Source organism: Anthonomus grandis, chromosome 1 (genome assembly GCF_022605725.1).
Source record: "Anthonomus grandis grandis chromosome 1, icAntGran1.3, whole genome shotgun sequence".
Classification (NCBI taxonomy): domain Eukaryota; kingdom Metazoa; phylum Arthropoda; class Insecta; order Coleoptera; family Curculionidae; genus Anthonomus; species Anthonomus grandis.
Genome location: NC_065546.1, coordinates 56,192,163 through 56,213,988, shown reverse-complemented (window position 1 = coordinate 56,213,988; position 21,826 = coordinate 56,192,163). Strand labels below are relative to the sequence as shown.

At 34.4% G+C, this 21,826-nt stretch overlaps 2 protein-coding genes across 5 annotated transcripts; both read right to left on the bottom strand.

The window, feature by feature from the left end:
• Positions 1 to 6: 6 nt before the first annotated feature.
• Positions 7 to 11,203, bottom strand: LOC126735409 (ceramide phosphoethanolamine synthase). 4 transcript variants are annotated; one of them, XM_050439391.1, is made up of 3 exons: positions 11,156 to 11,203; positions 10,142 to 10,227; positions 7 to 7,990 (listed from the first exon to the last, which is right to left on the bottom strand). In XM_050439391.1, exon 3 carries the CDS (start codon positions 7,829 to 7,831, stop codon positions 6,788 to 6,790), a length of 1,044 nt encoding a protein of 347 aa, XP_050295348.1. In that variant the 5' UTR covers positions 7,832 to 7,990; positions 10,142 to 10,227; positions 11,156 to 11,203; the 3' UTR covers positions 7 to 6,787. The 4 variants fall into 4 exon arrangements, with proteins under 4 accessions (XP_050295348.1, XP_050295340.1, XP_050295357.1 ...); XM_050439383.1 differs by lacking the exon at positions 11,156 to 11,203 and adding an exon at positions 10,808 to 11,067; XM_050439400.1 differs by lacking the exon at positions 11,156 to 11,203 and adding an exon at positions 10,284 to 10,338.
• A 1,152-nt stretch (positions 11,204 to 12,355) lies between these two features.
• Positions 12,356 to 21,722, bottom strand: LOC126738793 (structural maintenance of chromosomes protein 4). The gene is made up of 8 exons (XM_050444235.1): positions 21,560 to 21,722; positions 20,688 to 20,789; positions 15,792 to 15,960; positions 15,567 to 15,737; positions 14,860 to 15,518; positions 13,106 to 13,273; positions 12,832 to 13,048; positions 12,356 to 12,778 (listed from the first exon to the last, which is right to left on the bottom strand). Exons 2-8 carry the CDS (start codon positions 20,756 to 20,758, stop codon positions 12,545 to 12,547), a joined length of 1,689 nt encoding a protein of 562 aa, XP_050300192.1. The 5' UTR covers positions 20,759 to 20,789; positions 21,560 to 21,722; the 3' UTR covers positions 12,356 to 12,544.
• Positions 21,723 to 21,826: the final 104 nt, after the last annotated feature.

Sequence of the window (21,826 nt, the reverse complement as noted above, 5' to 3'; positions counted from 1 at the left end):
AGTGAGCATAGTAATAAAAACACATTTACTATAAAGCTTATTATGAACATATTTATAAAATTATACTTATAATCTCTAATAAATTTTAATGCTAAACAAAAAAATAATTTCACAACACCACTGGCATTAGGACTAGAGAAGTAAGTAAGTTTTTGGTTCAAATTAAGACTTAGAACCCATCCTTAATGGTTTGACATAAATTACAGAGTATTAACAGCAAGAAACTTAAATTCTATTTTGTGTGTTGTTTTATACCCAGTTCAATTTTTTTCATTTTTAAGGGTTTAGTAAGGTCAAGTAAAATCCAAGCTTTTCAAATTTTTTCCTTTCGCCAATATTAGGCCTTCTTTAGGGCACTACAAAATTTAAAAAAAACATTTATAGAGAAGTTAAAGCAGTACCTACTTATTTAATTTGTTTTTAGTGTATTTTAATTGTTAATAATTTTTTTTTGACCACTGTATAAAATACCGTTTCAACTTGTCTATAAATGTTTTTACTGTGTAAATTTTGTAGTGCCTCAAAGAAGGCCTAATATAGGCCGAAACGTTGGCAATTAAAGGAAAAAATGTGAAAAACTTGCATTTTACTTGACCATTTATCCAATTAAAGCCTAAATTCTATGTTTAATTTTCATTTAAATAGGAATTGTTGAGGCTAAGTTACCGTCATCTGGGGTGAATTCGGACATAATGCGTTTCTGCGCAAGAATATTCCTGTTGGTAACATTGTTTAGAATTTCACGTCAGTCGACGTTTAGATACGACTAAGTATGCATGTAGTTCATGTATTCACAGTGTAAAAACAATTCAACTTAAGGTGAGTATTCATTTTATGACTTCAAATATTTGTTTATGTTTTGCCTTTTCTCTATACCATAGAAAGAAACTTCTGGTGGGAGAATTAGGAAATATTTGAATGTGTATTTTTTAACAATAGTTGAAAAGTATTATATAAACAACAATTTAGCATAAAAACTTTGTGACTTTTGACCTTGGTTTTTTCGTTTAGGGGACTAACTTTAAAATTTGTCACTAGGTGGAGTGAATTCGGACAGCCATGCGACGTAAATATGTGAAGAAACTCGGTGTCCAGTTTATGAACTATAGTCAAAAGTCAAAGTCAAAAATAGCTTTATTGTTACGTAACATCATCTGTTGTTAACAAAGCATTATATAAAACCTTAAAGATAGCTGACAACATAATCTTTTACAAAAATATAAAAATTTTAACAATTCTTACATACATAGAATATAGAACACACCCAAAGAAAGGGTAGTAAGAATTCACATTACGCTGCGCAAAACTCTTCACTGTCAAAAAAATGTATTTAAAAACTTGTCTAGAGAATAAAATGCTTTAGCAAGCAAAAGTTTCTTTATATTTTTCCTAAAACGTTTTTCACAATTTATTAGCCTTATATAAAGGGGTAGGTGGTTAAAAAGCTTCTGCCCCCGTACACAAAAGAGGATCAAACCTGCCCACTTTTTGGGATAGGCAAAGGTAAAGAGAAGGTTGTTCGGAGATTGTAACCCGTGGAGGGGGGGCCAAGCTGATAGCGATATTTTTTGTGGATAAGACAGTCTCTAAAATAAAAAGGCATGGCAATGTCAGGACAGAGTGTTTTAAAAATAATGGCCTACAGGGGCTACGAAAGGGAGCTGCACACATGTAGCGTATGGCTCTTTTTTGCAAAATAAATAGAGAGCTGAATAAATACTGAGAGCACACACCCCAAAACACAATACCGTATCTCAGATGAGAGTCAATAAGAGCATGGTAGGCAATTTTGGCCACATCAAGTACCAGAGAATGTGTTATTACTCTAATAGCATAACAGTTGGATGATAACTTCCCTATTAAAGAGGAGATATGATTTTCAAATTTTAATTGCTTATCAATCGTCAGGCCCAAAAATTTGCATGTTTCAGAAGGAAGGCAAAGTTTCATTTTGCAAAGTGACTGTTCCAAGGTTATATTTAAAAGTTAAAATATTAGTTTTAGAAATATTAAAAGTTAATCTATTAGATTCACACCATGACTTTACAAGAATTAAATCTTCATCAATGATATTCCTTAATCTCTTGGTGTCAGTGGCATGCCAAAGTAATGTTGTATCATCCGCAAAGATAGTAAATTTGCCCCTAATTGGAATTTGAGAGATATTGACATATAGCAGGAACAATATTGGTCCAAGAACAGAACCCTGGGGTACACCAGCATCCATATCCAGACGGGATGACATATCATTGTCAAAGAATACCCTTTGTGTTCTTCCAGATAGGTAAGAACGAAACCAGTCGAGAGCAACTCCTCTGAATCCATAGGTTTCTAGCTTCTGCAGCAGTATTCTGTGCCTCACACAGTCAAACGTCTTAGATAAGTCACAGAACACCGCCGCCGCACTCTCCCCAGCGTTCAACCCCATGTACAGACTCTCCAAAAAATTGAAAATAGCATCAGATGTACCCAGTTTCGTCCGGAATCCAAATTGCTGATGGTTAAGAACATTATGCCGTTTCAGAAATTCCATCAACCTAGTTTTTACCAATCTTTCTACAAGCTTGCCAAGCGTGGGAAGCAGGGCTATGGGTCTGAAATTTGATGGGTCATCATAGTTTCCACCCTTAAATAATGGTATAATCAAGGCATTTTTGAGTAAATGTGGAAAGGACCCACTTGAAAGTGAAACATTTAACACCTCAGCCAAAGAATCAAGGGTTGGTAGCGGTAGCGCTGTTAGGACCTTTAGTGACAGCCCATCCCATCCAGAGGAGTTCTTATTTTTCATTGAGGATAGAGCTTCCATTATTTCACTAGAATCTGTTGGTCTAAAGAAAAATGTTTCAGGCACCTTATTGTTGTGTAAGTATGAGCGCGGATCTCTAACAGACTGAGGCAATAATATTGATAGACCCAAAGCAACACCCTGGAAAAAATGATTGAGTGTTTCGGCCGACACCGTGCTATTAGAAACAGTAGGGTTCCACGTTCGCCTCGTAAGTCATTAACAATTTTCCAAGACTCTCTAGACTTATTTCTTGATTGGTTTATTTTACTTGAGTAGTATAAGTTTTTTGCCAATCTCACTGTATCGCGGTAAATTTTGCGATATCTATTAAAGTAGGATATGAATTTGGAGTTGTCCAGGGCAAACTTTCTTATGGAGTGCAAACACCGAAGATTTTTACCAGAAACCAATAGACCCCTGCTATACCAGGGTCTTCTCCTTTTTTCCCTAATTGTCACCATGGGAAAAGTTGACTCAAAAACATCCACTAAAGTTGAATGGAAACTCTCAAAAGGATCACCGTTGTTAAGTATGATACCATTCCAGTCTATTGAATTACAACATTCTTTAAACTTACAGAAATTTTTTCTAGTGCAACAACCTTCCGCACTTTTTTTCACTTAGAAGAAAGGAACATAATACGGCCTCATGATCAAACAACCTGGCATTTACAATTCTACATGCAACCTGCGTTTCACAGAGCGTAGAGCAAACATAATCTAAAAGTGATGCTGAATTAGCAGTGATGCGAGTAGGTTGGTCAACATGCAAACTTAAATTAAAAGATTTCAGCACTCTATCTATTGACAAATGATTGTTAGAGTTATTGCAGTCTAAAAAATGTACATTAATGTCACCTGTCAATATTAGTGATGCATTTACCGATCTTTGGCTTAAAATGTTATATAAATTATCAATAAAACTACTAAAATTACTCGAGGGTGACCTGTAAGGGCCTAAAATGTACAAATTTAATTCTTTAGAATAAACAATGCAAAATTCAAAAGTTTTTTCTTCCAGGAGATACTCAAACTTGGTTATATCAACAAAGTTATATCTTTCTAAAAACTTATTCTCCATTAATATCAAAGTTCCACCAGGATTATACTGAGTACGGGAATAGATGGATGCGAGAGCATAACTTTCTATAAAAAAAGGTTCACCCTGTATGAGCCAATGTTCGGTCAAAACAACAATGACAGGGTTATCTTCATATGCTAAAAATAAAGAGAGTTCATCAGATTTATTTCTGTCTGACTGAATATTTAAAAGGGCTAAAGCAAAATGGACTCCGACTGAGTTTGGCCTAAAAAAGTTTTGTTGTGTTCCAGAGGTTCACTATTCCATGTTATATCCATACAAGGTATAGTTTTTGATACTATTTTTAAGGCAGAGTGAGTGGTAGATATATATAATGATAAAATATCACAGAGTGATTTCGGTGATAGCCGATGTGATGGCCCTTCAAAAGCATTAGTGATGACTCTCACAGATAGGTTTTTATTTCTCATGACTGAATTGATGTATTTAAGAGTCTTAAAGTAGAAGCGACTGTGACTGAAATTATACGTAATACACAAGATAAGATTAGTACTCTTTCCTATAAACAACAGATTATTTAGACTAGACAGCGTGACCTGCGTAAAACGCAAGTTAAGACATACAACTACATTATCTTTACTATTATAATTAATGACATTGCCAAAAAGCTCCTTACTTAGTCTGTGAAAAGGAGCGCCAGTCATTACTTTTCCTGATATATCATGGCAAGCACGCAATATACGCCAGAGACCTTGGAACGGGTCCTAGAGGATGTTCGACGGGGCAGAAGGTCTATTCGTGATGCTTCAGAAACCTATATGATTCCGAAATCAACCATCAGCGATAAGCTAAAAAATAAGCACAGGAAAAGACAAGGTGGGCAAACTGCACTCTCGGCACACACACGATCCGATATACGACATGTTGTCAAGAGCTATTTGGATCGTAAGGGAATGAGGATAGCGAAGTTTTGAGATAATATGCCAGGGCCAAAGTGGTTTTATTGTTTTTTGAATCGAAACAAGCGTCTAACTGAGCGACTCGCACAAAACATTAAACGTGTCAGAGCAAACGTGAATAGAGAAACTATTGTGGAATATTTTTCGAATTTGAGGGACACGTTGGAGGGAGTGCCAGATACGAACATCGTCAATTACGATGAAACTAACATGAGTGATGACCCGGGTCGTGTTAAAGTGTTGTGTCGTAAAGGCTCAAAACGAGCGGACAGAATAATGGATTCAAGTAAAAGCAGCATCTCTATCATGATGGCTATTTCTGCATCTGGCCAATTACTACCGCCTTACACAGTTTATAAAGCTACACATTTATATCCCACGTGGGTGGAAGGGGGAGTAGAAGGCGCTTTCTACAACCGTACAAAAAGCGGATGGTTCACCTTTGGTTTGATAAGATTGCGTTGCCATATTTGAAAAATCTCCAAGGCCCAAAAATAATAATACGCGCAATCTGTCAAGCCATGTGTCTTTACATGTTCTTGAGGAATCTGAAAGATTTAATATAAGATTCGTTCTATTTTCGCCAAATTCCACGCACGTTCTTCAACCCTTAGACGTGGCATTTTTTCCCCCATTGAAGAAAAAATGGCGGGCTGCATTAACAGATTGGAAATGACAAAATAAGGGATGTATTCCTAAATCAGAGTTTCCCAGAGTTTTTAAAACCACATTAACTGCCATGGAACCTACAATGCAGCAGACCATCAAGTCGGGATTTCGAGCATGTGGAATCTTTCCCTTGAATCCGGAGATAGTGTTAAACAAAATTCCAGTTCCAAACGCTCCAAAGGATGATGTTCCTAATGAATGGTCTGAAACGTTCGTTGGCTTACTTCAAGATAAACGATTTACTGAAGAACCGACGCGTAGAAGAGGCAAAAAGCTCAATGTGGCTCCCGGAAAAGCTATACAAAATCCAAACAGAAGGATCTCCTCTTCATCATCGATGAATCTGATATGAACTAGATCTGTCAAATGAGGATGAAGCCGATGAACGATTTGATGGTGAAAGCAAAAAAGACAATGAACTTGATGGAGAAAATAATCAAAGCGGAAATAATAACGAAGTCCAGGGTGCTTTTGAGGATCCAAAAGCCGCAATTATAACAACTGACACCTTTGTCATAGTAAAATTGACCAACTTAAAGACAATGTGTCAAGGAAGTTTTGGATCAAGATACATATATGGTTTATTTTCTGAGAAAGCACGATGGGAGATTAATAATAATAAAATAATAGTAATAATAATAATAAGTATAAACTTACCCCCAAACTAAAGATGAAAGTGTCATTGAAAGACGTCAACTAACGCTTGTTCTCAGATCTGTAAAAGACGCACGAAGGGGCCGATACCAATTTAAATTTCCGGGTAATATAAGCACTTAGAATAATATATTATTATAATAATTAAATAATATGTTTTTTTTTTATTTCTTGTGAGAATATTTTTTCAGTTAACAAAGGAGTTTGTTTTATTTATTATGTGAACAAATGCTATAGTGTTTTCCTCATATCCAAAAAAATATCTTTTTTTCATCTAGAGACGTGGGAAACTTTTTATTTTCAATTTTCGTGTCCGACTACACCCCAATGCATGTCAAAATTCGAATATAGGCAAAAAACAATAGGTGTTCAAACTCACCCCACATATAAGGGTGAATTCGGACACTATTTAGGTTAAAAAAAATATATTAAGAAATGGGAATATATTTTTTTCTCGTGTGGAATGAATCGACAAAAGACATAAGAAATTTATTTATTTTTTTGAGATTTTTAAAAAAATAAATGTAGCTGCTATTTGGAAAAATACCGGAAAATCGTCCGAATTCACCCCAGATGACGGTACTTTTGTCTCTAAAGTTTTAAAACCATAAAATATGACTTTTTGTCTTTAAACGCAAGTCAAAGTAATGTAAAAGAAAGCCAAAGGGCGATATTAAACCTTATTAGTGTCATCTAAACAGCTAAAAACAAAGTTTCTAGCTTCGATATAGTACAACTCGGTAACGCATATAACCGTAAACAAAATACCAAAGCCCAAGTACTGTATATAAGACAAAACCTCCCACAATTTATCACAGAACACCGCCAGCAGTAAGAAGTGCAACATATTGTGTATGTTAACCACCCGCCACAACCAGCATATACAATAAAAAAATGAACTGGTTAAAATCTCATTTTGACGTTCGTATTCCAACCCTCCGGTCACTGTTTCATTCTCCAGTAAATCCTGAAAAACCGCTATATAACGGTTCCACGCTGCCGAGCTTATAATCAACTGTAAAACGAAGAAACCCAACTTCTTTAAAACCTTTTTCATGCCAACTTTCCCGCAGTATAATCCATCTTTGGTTTGCTCCGTGGGTAATTGCATGTAACCCCTTCTAGGAGGGTTATTCCTAAAAAATACGACGATACCCAAGATAAGTGCGATACACCCCAAAGCGTCACACAGCCCGTCGATGTAGTACCCGCTGGTACCCACCTCGGAGCGCTCTCCTTTGATATGTTTACGCACGCGCGCCACGTGTCCGTCCAAGTCGTCCATCCAAGTGCGAATCTCGAATAATACCACCCCCATACGTCTGTAGGCCAAATTATCACTGGAAATACATTTGGCGCTCATGATCGCGATAAACACGTGCGAAAAACTTATGACGTTCGGCGTGAGGAACTTTATGTCTGATATGTGGATTAAGTTGTCCATGATGGTCACTAAGGGGGCAAAAAGGTAATAGTTTGTATGATCTAATAGGAGAGCTTTGACGGTTACGTCACAGAGGGGATTAATGTTACAAGGCACCCACGTAACCGCTTTATACGGAGTTCGACTGGTGGTGTTCGATAAAGAGGGATTGCTTTCTATAGGATAGTTTTGGATTCTCACATAGAGGTTATAGTCCATGTAGGAATAGTATAAAAGAGTGATAAATAATAAGGTTACAAGGACTTTGCTGATTTGGGATGAGGGACCCATCATTTTTTTGCTCGCTTATTAATAATAGCTTAGAGAGTCATAACTAGGCCGAAAAAATGGTGAACAGGGCTGCTTCAGTCTTTCTTCTTCCAATAGGTTATATGGTAATTAAATTATTGGTTTCCTTTTGGGATGAATGCTTGGTTGATTTTGTTTCTGGACCTAAAAATCAGGAAATAAATTATTATTTTTATTATTATGCATTTCGATATAGAGGGTGTGTTGCTTAATGATATGTCATAATTGGAATGGGGAATTCCTGGACCTAATTTATCATATTCTTATCTTATTTCTTATAATAATAATTACAATAATACTAATAATAATAAAATGTCTTCATTCAGCAAATGATACAATTGTAAGAGTAAAAGTTAAACACTCATCATTTCCCAAAATAACATTTATATTCCCGTAATATTAATTATAACTTATATATTTATTATAATAACGAAATATTCGTAGCCAACAAAATATTTGACAAACTTCAGCCGATATCTTTTTGTCACTGCCTCCTGCCTTGCTGCGATTATGTTCCCCAATTTAATTTATTTGCAAATACTATCTTTGCTTTCAGAACAGTTTTGCTTTGGCTTTCTCTGATAACTTTAAAATTATGAAAAGAATTCACTGTCAAAATGATCAGACGCATTTGCAGGATGACTTGGATAGACTGGCCAATTGGTGTAGGGATAGTAAGTTTAGCCTGAATGTGTCGACATGCTGTTTTATTAGCTTTTATAAGAGGGTCACAATAGGTTATAAGGAGCACACAATACTTCCTATCTTATTTATGGGGAACAGTTAAAGTATGTAACCAAAGTAAGACATTTGGGGGTCATATTTCAAGAGAATCTATATAGTTTAAAGAACATCTGAATGAAATTACAGTTAAATCATGAAAAATGATTGGATTTGTTCTCAGGCATTGTAAGAATTTTTCACTGGATACTATAAATGGTGTCTATGGTTTGCTGGTTCGTTTTAAGCTTGAATATACCTCCATAGTTTGGTCACCTTATCAGGTAGTACATGACTTGCCTGTGGAAAGAGTTCAGCATACATTATTAACATTTTGGAATGGGTTAGATTATTGCTGATCATAATTATGCATTAATTGAGAGTCATTTATATTGGAACATAGGCGGAATATGTCAGGTGATGTTTGTACATAAGATAATTAATGGTTACATAGATTGTTGGAGTGCATAAACTTAGATTTACCCGCTAGGAGTAGAAGGGGTGCCTTTCAATTTTTCTGTAGTCCATTTTGACCATACTAACTATGGTCAAAGTTCTCCCATAGATTGTTAAAGTAAACTCATAAATAGTTGCAATAATGAAGTATTTGGCCTGTCAGTGAATATATTTAAGAAGCAATTGGTCTATTCTCTAATTTAGTTTTAATGTTTGAACCTTTTCAAGTTTATATCTCGGTTTATATATATTCCATATTTTTGTAATTTGATTAGCTTTTGTTATAGTACAGAGGATTGTTTTTGGGTTTTTAGATTACTACTTATGATGCATATCTTGGAGAACTTTAAGTTAGCTTGTAGAATGCTGTTATTATATTGTTAACTTATGTAATGGGGTATCCCATCGTTAATAAATACATTTATTATATTCCAAATGTATACAGATAAAATAAATTAAAAAAAAATATGAGTCATTAAGTGAACATTGCATTTGCTTTCAAATTTTGCGGTCTATGAGTTTATTTTGTTAAAATAATATATTTGTATCTAAGTTTTGAATCCAACAGTCTAAAACAAACAGTAAATTTTGTATTTTAAAGGAAAATTGAATTACTTACAATTTATTGTTACTTTACTGGAATTTGTAGTGGTATTTCACCATAAACTATAATGTTCAACTATTTTTGAAAACTTTTTCATTCAGGAAATCAGACAATGGACACAACTGACTGAATCAAACCAAATAGATTTATCTCCTTATGCAAAATATTTGATAACAATGTGTTTTTTTTTATTTTATATTGGTGGGTGTTATATGATTGATAAGAGTATTAAAACCCTTCATAAAATTGATTCTCAATACACATTAACAGATTACTGCATATTTATTTTCTATATCAGACTATACCTGAAAATTGTATGACAATTGAATTTCACATGATTTCATGAAGGTTACATGCAAGGGAAAAAGTTATTATTATCTAAGCAACACAATCTCACATTAACTATATATTAAAAGAACTGTATTTTCAGAACGATAAGACTTAGGGATTACATGTTATCAATTGGTAATACTTGCCATAAATTTCTATTGTAACATAAAAAATCATTGACGTACCTGTTGGATGTTATTAGTTCACAGAAACTCAAATGAAGTTGTAAATTATTCATCCTGCTGCTGCCTACTGGAAGTTCATTTTATGTCTGTAATAAATATTCTTATATGACCAAGAATCTCAGGCAACTGATAATATAAATACTTTTAAATATTTGCATACATTTAGGCTGGTCATAATATGTATCACCAATGATTAGTGGTTAAAGTGCAAATAATGTGAGGACTAACTTATCACTTTTAATTAAACTAATTAGTAAAAAAAACATGTAATTATTGTTTTATGTGGGGACATGTATTTTAATTATACTGGTCATTTATGTGAGATTCAGTGGTGGTCAAGGAATAGATGCTTTGCCCTAGTTTTAAAGTTTTAATATTAGTACTATAAGAACTTGATTTCTATTAATACTTTATATAGCTATGCCAGTCTCTAATTTTCCTGTGGCCACTTAGAATTTAATTCTTATGCTTATAAGCACAACTGTTTTTTCTTATATTCAGAAAGATTCTGCCGAAAGGGAACTATTATTACTTTTGGTGAAGTATTCAGTAGAAGTATTTAATGTTAAATGTACAAGAAAACCACCAAAAAGTACTGTAAATAAACAGCAGGCCAATTTTATAATACTTTTCAGTAAAATTAGAAAAACATATATTTCCAGTTACCTCAAACCTGGCCCCCCGAAGTCCCATGTTTTCTATATTTTCTTGCCCTCACATCTTTAAATAAATTTGAAAACCATCAACAGCATTCCAATTACCCTCTAAAATTATAAATAAATTCTATTTATATAATAATATTATCATTTAAAAATTTTGTTTGTGTTATTTGTTGTTGACAGTTGACAGCCTTAAGAGGCAAATCGAGAGATTCAGTTGCCATTTCGCAGTTCCATCTGACGGTGACAATCAAAAGCTTAGGTAAAATTGAGGGAACTTTGAGGGTTATTTCTTAAAAATTAAAGTAAAACTACGTAAATAATACACGATATCATCACGAACTTCTAAATATACCTGGACTGATAATGCAAATGGCCATCATGGCCAAAAATAGCCGCTGCCTAGTGGCCAGTGTTGCCAGGTATTACTAACTGTCACGCGCCAGTTTTGACACTAAAATGCGCCACCAAAGCGCCACCTTTTGACAGGACGCAAAAACTATTAAAAAATTAGCGGGAGTTTCAAATATCGGACAAATGTGGATTTCCTTTTATTCACAGTTTCCTATACCGGGTGCTGCATCTCATTTCGCACCATAGGAATTACAATGCAAAAATAAAAAAATAGAAATTCCTGCTTCCCTAATTGTTTTAGCTAAAAAGTCTAAAGGACCTTTTTTGTAGCAAATTAATTTTGCTATAAGAAGGAATTTTTATAAAACAAAATATTTGAATCGTGTAGGCAAAATCGTCGAAAATATTCTCACGCAAGCAAGTCCCCACCACTATACGAAATTTGGTACAATAATCAGGCAAGTCCTGGACTTGCCTGATTCTTGCACCAAAAGACGCGCAATTTTAATTTATATGGGTTGATATGTTTCTTAACTCATTTTATGTGGAAAATGGAACTTGCCCGGTTCTTGCACCAAGGTCTTCAATTAAAACGATCGATGTCATCATTTTCATGGTATTAGAATTTATGAGAATAATTAAACAAATATTTTAAAGTGCATGTTGCATCCCAAGTTAATTGAAACATTGTCTCATTTTAGGTGAGAGCTTTCTTTAATAAATTTTAACGACATTCTTAAACAAGTAGATACAAGAAACATTTCAGATCTAACGCAACTGTCTTAAATTCTTAACAAAATGTAACTTTCTATTTTGTTTTCATAAACATAATCTCCCAAAATTTTTTAAAAGTTTTGTTTCTCTACAATAAGCACAACTGGAATTTGTCAGGGTGACCAACATCGAAAGGACACAATCACGCAAAATGGCGGCCTCCTAGTAGTGGTCATTTACTGTTGATCAATACTTCTCATTGAATTGGCAGTCCAGGTATATTTATTAAGTTCGTGGATATAATATATCGCTTAATTTATTGTCCGTTGAGAGCTCTAAGAAATGATAAGGCTGATCGATATATTCAGCTGGCGTTGCGCAGTGTCCTCTGACGGTGACAATCAAAAACTTAGCTAGAAAAAGCGAGACATTTGAGCGTAATTTCCTTAATATTAAACTGAATAAGCTTAATAAATAATACACGATATAATAAATCGCTTAATTTATTAATGCTTTGGTACAATTTCGTGTAAAATACCTTAAAATAAATCCTTATTAAGTTAATTCCGTAATATATCCTGTATAATAAAAATACGTATACTGTGAAATTAATAGGAATTCATACAAAATTCTAAAAACTAATCACTGCTGCAAATATTGCATCGACTGAATTATTCTATCTGGATGGTGGAACATCTAATATTTCATTGCTAGAAATCTTATGCGGGCCAGGGCCCCTGTCCTTCTTAATGCCTTCCTGGACCTTTTGGAAGCTGGACCGGATCTCGTCTAGGGTAGATCCCAAACCCGATTTTATCCTGTTGAATTCCTGAGATACTAAAGAGAGTTTTCCTACCAAGAAGTTTAGATTTCCATCTAGTTCTTCAATTTTGCCAGTTATTTGGGTGACCTACGGATAAGAATGTAATGAATACAAACTCTACTATTTGAATTATTCCTTACTTTTCCTTTCATGCTGTCCATGACGTCCACGGAACCGCTTACGTAAACATCAGTCTGATTTTGTAATTTATTTAAAGTGTCAGTACTGGCGCTCATTTGTTGGTGCATTATGCCAATTTGCCTCCAGACTCTTCCGATTTCTTCTTGGATTTTCGACGTCAAATTGTGCAGGGCGCCATATTCCTCATCCAGGATCGATAACTCGAACGCTTCGAATCTGGAAAATACCAATCAGTAACCCATTGAACCAGCCTAAAATGTATTAATTCAACACCTTTCATTAATCCCTTGATTGATCTCAAGAGATCCGGCCTTCATTTGCTTCTCCAATTCTGATAGTATCTGATGCACACCATATTCCACGCGACGTTTCGTATCCATGACGCTATCACCAGTTTGGATAATCACATGTTCCAGTTTTGCTATGTTTTGGATTTCGGTCCTGAAAGCGAGAATTTTTAATTTGACACGAAAACCCGTCTCTAAGTCCACCCAACTGATCCTAGCTTGAGACAAGCAGAATGGCAAAAACTGCTTAAAACAACATGTCACAAGACGCCATCTCTTGAATTCGTTATTATTAGTTGAAATACTGACTGCTCATTGATAATAATCCATTGTTCAATGAGGAGCCGGTATTTTAACCAATACATTGCGCCGTTTGTTTAACTCTGGGCCTTGGTTCTAAAAGGGCCAAAGTAATTTTTTTTAGATTTGGGCTTAAGTGCATTTTTGAAATCGACACAGACCAGATTATTATGTGTAATAAGGGCCAAAGTCTATCTTTCACAGGAAAAAAATTAAAAATCCGCTAAAGGCCAATGTCAACATTTCAATTTTATACACTTCTTTTCAATAAACGGGCCAATGTGAACATAGGCCCCAGGAATCCAATATTATATAACTTCTTATAAAGCCAATATCGATATAAATAATTATGTACAGTGATTGTTGTCCTGGACAAAACAAAAACATTTTAATTTCTGCTATGCTGCTAACGATTATTGAAGAATATTTTAAACGAGAAGAAAGGCATGTCAGCATATATCACAAATTTCTTATTCCGGGACATACTCATATGGAAGCCGACCAAATTCATGCAGCCATTGAAAAGGCTAGAAAAAATACCACAGTAAAAATAGAAATTCCTAGCGACTGGGCCAATTTAATTCGTTTAGTGCCTAGGAAACCCCCAATTTTTGTGCATGAGATGGCTCAGGAAGAATTCTTGAATTTTAAGTCACTCCTTTTGGGAAAGTTTCAGCACAAAAAAGTTAATACTTTGGGAAACCCTGTTGTTTGGGCTAAAATAAGAGTCATTCATTATTCTACCGAAAATCCTGGTCTGCTGAAATACAAAACCACTTTTGCTGAAGACGAGCCATATCAAACTTTAAATTTATTAAGAAAATCAACCCGTAATTCCGAAAATGCAAAAAAACTTTTCCCTATTAATAAAAAACCGTTATTAATAGGGATAGGGGATTAATAGAGATATTCCAAAAAATAAAGTACAACATTTGAGGGACTTATTACCATTTATTGATAAAAACAGTCAGCCATACTATCTGCAGTTTCTTAATGGACTAACTTCTTCTGAGACTGCAATTGATAATTTTGGTGAAAGTGAAGATGATGAAGATTCGCTTTAGGTGCCTATATTTTTTTTATCAAAGTGTATGTGCAACGACTTTTAAGAAGTTTTTTCTTGTGTTTTTTTGAGTTTCATTTTGATTTTTTTAAGTTGGGCCAAAGTGTTATTAGTTTAATTTATTATTTATTAAAAAAAAGGCCAATGTCAATTTTTTTTGAAAAATAATTATTTATTTTATAAATTTTTAAGATTTTTTTTTAAAAACCAATATCCTCTATACCCAAATCTAGCTTAAGAAAAATGTAGAAACCTATCTATGTTGTAAAAACCAAACCTAATGCGACCTCATTACCTTTAAAGTCAATTTGTCAAAAATTGCGATTTATGACTTTGGCCCTTTTAGAACCAAGCCCCAGAACTAATATCATATTTACCTAATATTCTCGTAATTACTTGAAAACTGCTCGGTCAAATGGGAAGTAATATCAGTAAGTTCATTAACCGAGGCTTTAACAACGTCATGATTTTTGGCGGCTTCCGCACGCACCTCCTTCAAAGCGCCTTCCAGGTTCTCCAAAGGTCCCAAATGCCCTTTCGGTATTTTCTCTTTGATCTCTTCAAGCTTTTCCATGGTTAAATTTTGTGTCAGTTCCACGTCGGTTTTTTGTGGGAGATCGTTTATGCGGCTCTGCACCAGTCGCACGTTTGTTACGACCTCATTTACTTGGGTTTTTTGCACTTCCAAAGCTTTCAGGAGATGGTCCTTCCATTCGTCCTGTTCCTTGTAATTGATAACCGGGATTTCCGGGATACGGTTATTGTATTCGGCCAGTTTATTCTCGTATTTCTCGAGCAGATGCTCGTTGCTATCCAATTGGCGCTTCACGATTTCCAAACTTTGGCTGGATTTGTTGTTGAGGTCACTAATACTGTTCATGCTCTCTGTACGGATTTTGGTCAGTTCGCTTTCGAGTTTTCTTACGGTGGTGCTGACGTTCTCCATCTGTTTTACCACTTTGTTTTCCATTTCGGTGAAATCCTTCTTGGTCATCATCGGCTCGCTTATCTCAGCCGGCGGAATCGTCATATAAACCTAAAAAAGAAATTTTATTCGGGCTCGTTTATCCCAACCTTTGGTTACCTTTTCTGTTATATCAGCATTAAGTTGATCTAGCAAGGCAGGCAATTTCTTCTGAATATCCAAAACGATGTCATAAATTTGTTGTTGTTGCACCTGCCTATCTCTGTCTTCTTTTTCCTTTTGCATCAAAATCGTCTCGACCGTTGCCAAACGTTCGTCAAGTCTGCTGACCTGAAAACACACACCGTTACTTCGCCGACTCCAGGAAAAGAATGAAACACTTACCGCACCCTTAAGGGGGTCTAACATCTTAATTCTTTTGTCAATATTGATCAGGCCCTTTTTCAATTGTTCTCCCAACTGTTTTTCACGGAACTCGTGTCTCTCGAGCTTGTCATCGGTATTCCTTGCCACATTGACCATCTGAAGGATGGCTTGTCTGATGTCCTCAGTTCTATAACAGTTATATTAAAACTTCCTCTATATAAAAGTTAATGTGATTGTGGCTCGCATCTGGGCCCGTTTGAAATTTATGTGGCGGTCGTAAACCCAAATTTTATTTTACTATCCGCAAACGGTCGTTATGCGGTGCAAGAATTACACGTTTTATGCCTTGGCTTGTCGAAGTTATATCATTATAAGCATCGGGCCAAAAACGGACACTTGACGTGTCCGTTTTTGGCCCGATGAAAAAGGCTTGGAGGTCAACTCTAGCAGGTTGGAAAAAACAATACAAGGGTTCTTTGCCGAAGGAGTATTTTCCAAGCCTACTAAGGCGCAGTGGCGGCTCCTGACAGTTCAGGGAGGTAGGGCCAAACCTTGATCTAATTTTATCATGACCGAACGAGTGATCGAAATTATTACATTTTATTATCAAAATTATAACGCAATAAGTTTTCTATTTTTTTTTGTAGATAAAAATATACATTTTAAAAATTTTGAAATTTAAGGAACTGAACTTACAAAAACTACGTGGAAATGTCAATATTTCAAGTCACAGGCAACATACAGTTTTCCATATTTACAGTAAGGTACACAAATAAGTAATTTTATTGTTTTTAATAACTGAAAAAAAATTTTCTATATTTAAATCGGGCAACGGTCGCCCTAACTCCTTTATTTCTACTTTTTGTTCCAATGATAAAGTGGAAAATGGATTTGCTTTTGAAAAACTAATTTTATTCGTTGTTTTTAATATTCAATAAAAATAAAAAACACCAACAAAGCCGAAAACGCCAGCCAAATAAAATAAAAGATCTCTACAGAACCACGAACGCCCGATGAATAATCAAAACAAACAATATCACGCACGTTTTGCTACAAAAGATTCTATTGGTTTGGAGCCCGGCCCAAAATTATTTAATTTGCCGTAGCTTTACCACCTTAGAACATTGAAAGGCCTTTCAATGTTCTAAGAGAGATACCTTTTAACATTCAAAAAGTATTTGATAATGACTATAGAGATAATGACACCCAAAGGCAGTGGCTAACATATAGCACAGGCAAATCTGTGCTATTTTGCTCTATTTGCCTGGCCTTTTGTGGCACCAATGAGTCAAACAGTTTTATTGAAGGTATGAGAGACTGGAAACATGTACACCAGAGGTTAAACGAACATGAATCGTTAAACCTCCATACAAGGAATATACAATCGTATATAAGATTTGAACTTAAGAAACTTAATTTTTGTCGCGTCTAGCCCCAATGGAAAAAAAATCTATAATTCCGTATTTTTTACAAAGGAAACGCTGATGAAGCTGCATATACGCTAGATGATGCTGATAAGGATCATGGCAATTTTTTAGAAATTATCCTACTTCTTGCCAAATACGATATAATACTAAAACAACATCTAGACAAAATTATTGAAAAAAGTAAGAAACTTAAAAATGCTGGTGTTAAACAAAGATCAGGGAATTTTTTAACATTTATTTCAAAAACATCCATAAATTTAGTTATAACTTTAATAACAAATAAAATTAAAAAAATTATTTGTGAAGAAATAAAAGAGTCTGGAATGTTTTCTCTAGAAATAGATACCACTCAAGATATCTAAGGACCAGTGTTCTGTTGTGATCACGTGAGTAGTATTCATTTATTCATTATTTATTAAAAAAAAATGTTTTTAAAATTTATAATACATTATTAATTAGTCTATGCTTCCAACATTTATTAGCCTAATTTCTTTTAAAATCATATTAAGTATAATCTAAATTTCAAAAGACTTAATCTTTTAGGTATGTCTATAAAGGAATGGTTCACGAGAGGCCTCTGGCAGTAATAAATTGTTATGATACATCTGGACAAGGGTTTTAAGATTTAATAAGAGAAGTTGCACAAAAAAACGGACTAAGCATAAACAAATGTATTGCTGATTCAACAGATGATGCTGCTAACATGCAAGGGAAATATAGCGGATTTACTAGTAAAATGAAGCAACAAAATTCCGAGCATGTCCATGTGGGGTGTTATAGTCATATACTGAATTTAGTCCTGGGAGATGTTTTAAAAGGACATATTAAGGCGGCAACCTTTTTTGCATTTCTGAACTCAGTTGCAGTTTTCTTTAAAGAGTCATACAAGAGAATGGATATTTGGAAAAAAATGTCGCAAGATCCAAAACTTAGAGTACTACAAACTATAGGAGAAACCCGATGGTGGTCGAAAGAACAAGCATTAACTAAAATATTTCAGCTTGAAAGTTCTAGTAAAAACGCTAAAAAAAATCTTACCCGCTATATGTAGATCTACTAGAATCTGATCTGATTATGATGGCCCATATATTTTTTAAAAATATTCTCGATTACAGGACCACTGTCGCGATACCTTCAAACGAAAGATTTAGACCTAATTAAAGCCAACGCGATGATTAAGACATCAATACAACATTTAAAAGCCATTCAGAGGAATATGGAATGGATCACAAAATCTGTTAGTGATTTTATGTCTTCAGTTAATGACGAACTAGATGACCGTCAATTGGACATTGAATTAGAAAACGATTTTCCGAAGACAAGAAAAAGACGAGTTAAAAAGCTTTTTGACGAAAATACGTCTGACGAAGCTCCTCAGACGAACATAAAAGTTTTCAGGTTAAAACATACATACAATGTGATTATGGATATGGTATGTGAGTCAATGTCGAACAGGTATGCCCAGAATATAGATCTCTGTGCTGAACTAGCTATTTTTAATCCAGCATATTTTAAAGAAATAAAGGCAAACAGCTCGCTACCTGACAAAAGTATGCATTTGATAGCTAATTTAGTTGCAAAATTTAATACCAAGGCGACGCCTGACAGAATTAGGGAAGAGTTAATAAGTTTTGCTGCTAACTGGGACCTTTACAAGTTATCTCTTCAAGAAACGTTTGCTAAAATCGATATTTCCAATCGTAGCGATAGCGATGACAGTGAAGAGGAGGATGATAAAGACGATGTGCAAGGAAATATAAAATTACAGTTTGCTCTTGCAGGGATTGCGTGTATTACTGTTACGTTGCTATTTTAAAATATAACTTGTATCAGGAGGCGTATTCAGTCTTAGCAACCGTGTATCGATACATTTTGAGTTTGCCAATAACCCAGGTGTCATGTGAAAGATCATTTTCCATTCTCAAATACATTAAGAATAGATTAAGTGATAATGTGCTTGAATCTTTTATGCTTATGAATATAGAAAAATCTCTACTTAATCAAATAGATAATGAAGATATTATAAATGAGGTGGCAGAGTCCAGTACCTTGTACAAAAAAGTTTAATGTACTGAGTTTTTTTGCATTTTCTATGTTTTGTTTGAGAGTTCTTTGTTCCTTTTTCATTTTCATATTTTTAAAACTTTTCGGTTGTTAAGCTTGTTTGTTCTTTCTTTTTAATAGTTGACTGAAGACTGAATTTAAATAAAGAAAAGTTATAATTGAGGATAATATTAAGACATACATATATTATTTGTGTTATAATTTTTTATTTCGTTGTTTACTAAATTTACGTTGATTTTTTAAAAAAATTTTAAATAAAAAACTGTGTGTTTGTAGGCACTAGCGAATTTTTTTAATATATAATTATATATTAAAAATATAATATATAATTCATCAGGGCTAAGTGGGCCGCTTCGCTTGAAAATTTCTCGGGCCGGTTTCAGAGAGCCCATCCGTCCCTGCATTTTCATAACAATTATTTAAACATAAAACAAAGCATTTTTATTTTTTACGTTTCAATATCTCTATTTTTTTCTAATAAGTTTACACAGAAGCTTGAAGTTGATCGTATTTTTATTAATACACATTAGACAAAACAAAATAAACTTTGAAACTCCGATATTAATTGTAACTTGCGCTCTATTACCGTTTAAGTGTGAAATTTTGGTATTTCTTGAAAAAAATGCAAAAATTGCCATAAAAAATGTATAAACAAATTTCGACCTACACATATTTAGCTTAAAATGTTTGAAATTAAGTCAGCTATCACCCCATTAAAGGATTGCATCTAGCTTCCGGACACCCTGGAGAAGTGCGTATTTTGTTTATGACTAGATATATTCGATCATGTGGCATATGCTACTTGAAGGGAAGGCGCGGTTTAATTCTGTTTATTACCGGTTTCTCCAAAAGTACTTCATTAGATGGCATTATCTTGGGCGTTACGAGGATCACACGAAAAGTATTTTTTTTATTAGCTCTGGTTACTTAGGCGGGAAATTAACCTAAATTTAAGAAAAAGTCTTTTTCGGAAAATTCCTGGACTATTAAGACTATCTTAGTGAAGATGACATAACGTGCCAAGTGCTTGAATGAAGGAAAAAGGAGTAGAATAAATTATGACAAAAAATTATTATTAAAATACAAAATAAATCTATGGCAAGCTCCTGGACTATAATACATCAAACTCATAGCGCGTTATAAGTTTTGATTAGCATCTCAAAGATGTTCTCTTTATAATACCTCCCAGTGTATGTAATGCGGCTGCACTCATTCACTTACGAGGGGAGGTAAACGAACTTGCGTTTATTTTTACTTTAAGCCAGAAATGACTGAATTAAACGCTCATACGGGATTATTTTTAGTTCCACATCATGTATATAATGCACAAATGGGCCTTTTCTTGAGATAATGGGAAGAACCTTGGCGCCACATTGATGCCGGTTATAATTAATATATCTCCATTGAAATATTTTATACTTACGTGACGGTGCCCTCGATTTCCGCCCCCCAGAAGCATAGTAGCCCCAGGAGCACCAGGGTAGTAGGGAGCATTTTCGCCACCAGGAAGACTGATCAACACGCGCTGGAATGTATTTATTTATATAAGAAAGAAAATCCAACCTTATCGTGAATTTCGCTAAATAGTGACAATATGTATATACATAAAATAATAATTTATTGTTAAGATATTAGTTAAATGACTTGTGACCTCTTCGGGTACGAGGTCTTTACTTTTGTTTGTAATATACAATAAAAACATACAACAGTATTAACATCATAATATATATATATTATTATTATCTTTGGTCAACTTGGGTTTAAACTATTATAAAGATAAATTACTCAATGGGTTTTTTTTCACTTATAATGACTTTTTCTAAGTTGGTAAAATGATATAAGTAAAACGTATAATTAAATGATAATTCTTAAAAATTCTGCGATTATCAGTGGCTTATCAGTGTGCTGTTTTAAGAAAATATAAGTATTATAACCTGAAAAGGAACTGACTTAAGCCTTTAATTGACAATTGCCTGCGAAAATGGCGGATGGTCCGCCATCGTTTTAACGGGCTAAATTCAAAATAAAATGGCGTTACTAGACATAAAACCAAAAAATTGTAACGCCACTGTATTAAATGTATACAATTTCCATAAACCATGTCTAAGTGATAAAACATAGCGTCAGCGTAATTGAGAACAGAAGATTCTTTAAATATACTTATATCTTTTTTTTAAGCTTAAATCTAGCAGTCGCATATACATTTAAAATGTGAAAATAAAATGAATTAGACTTAAAGGCCGTCATTAAACCAATAAGAATACAGTTCAGTTTTGTACAAATTCTTTTACTCACCCTAACACACACACACACGCACACAGAACAGGCTTTAAAAGGCAGCGGCCCCCAAAAATAACTCGGTACGCTCTAATCTTACCGAAACCGAGAGCGTAACTGAACTGCATACAACCATACAAGATACAAGAAAATCTTAATTATTGTTTCTTTTCCTATTGCCCCTTGACCCTCGCGATCTTTTCGTATCCCCCCGGTAAACCTGTAAAAGCCCTGTCGGTAAAGTAGATTTATTCCTTTAGGGTTCGCTTGCGTGTCAGTTACGGG

What these genes read in the sequence shown, in the direction of transcription:
- LOC126735409 (XM_050439391.1), bottom strand. Translation starts at nt 7,831, where the DNA reads ATGATGGGTCCCTCATCCCAAATCAGCAAAGTCCTTGTAACCTTATTA.
- LOC126738793 (XM_050444235.1), bottom strand. Translation starts at nt 20,758, where the DNA reads ATGCTCCCTACTACCCTGGTGCTCCTGGGGCTACTATGCTTCTGGGGG. An exon ending in ATGCTGATATAACAGAAAAG is followed by an intron (nt 15,519 to 15,566) that starts GTAACCAAAGGT and finishes TTTCTTTTTTAG; the next exon opens with GTTTATATGACGATTCCGCC. An exon ending in AATCAAGGGATTAATGAAAG is followed by an intron (nt 13,049 to 13,105) that starts GTGTTGAATTAA and finishes GGTATTTTCCAG; the next exon opens with ATTCGAAGCGTTCGAGTTAT.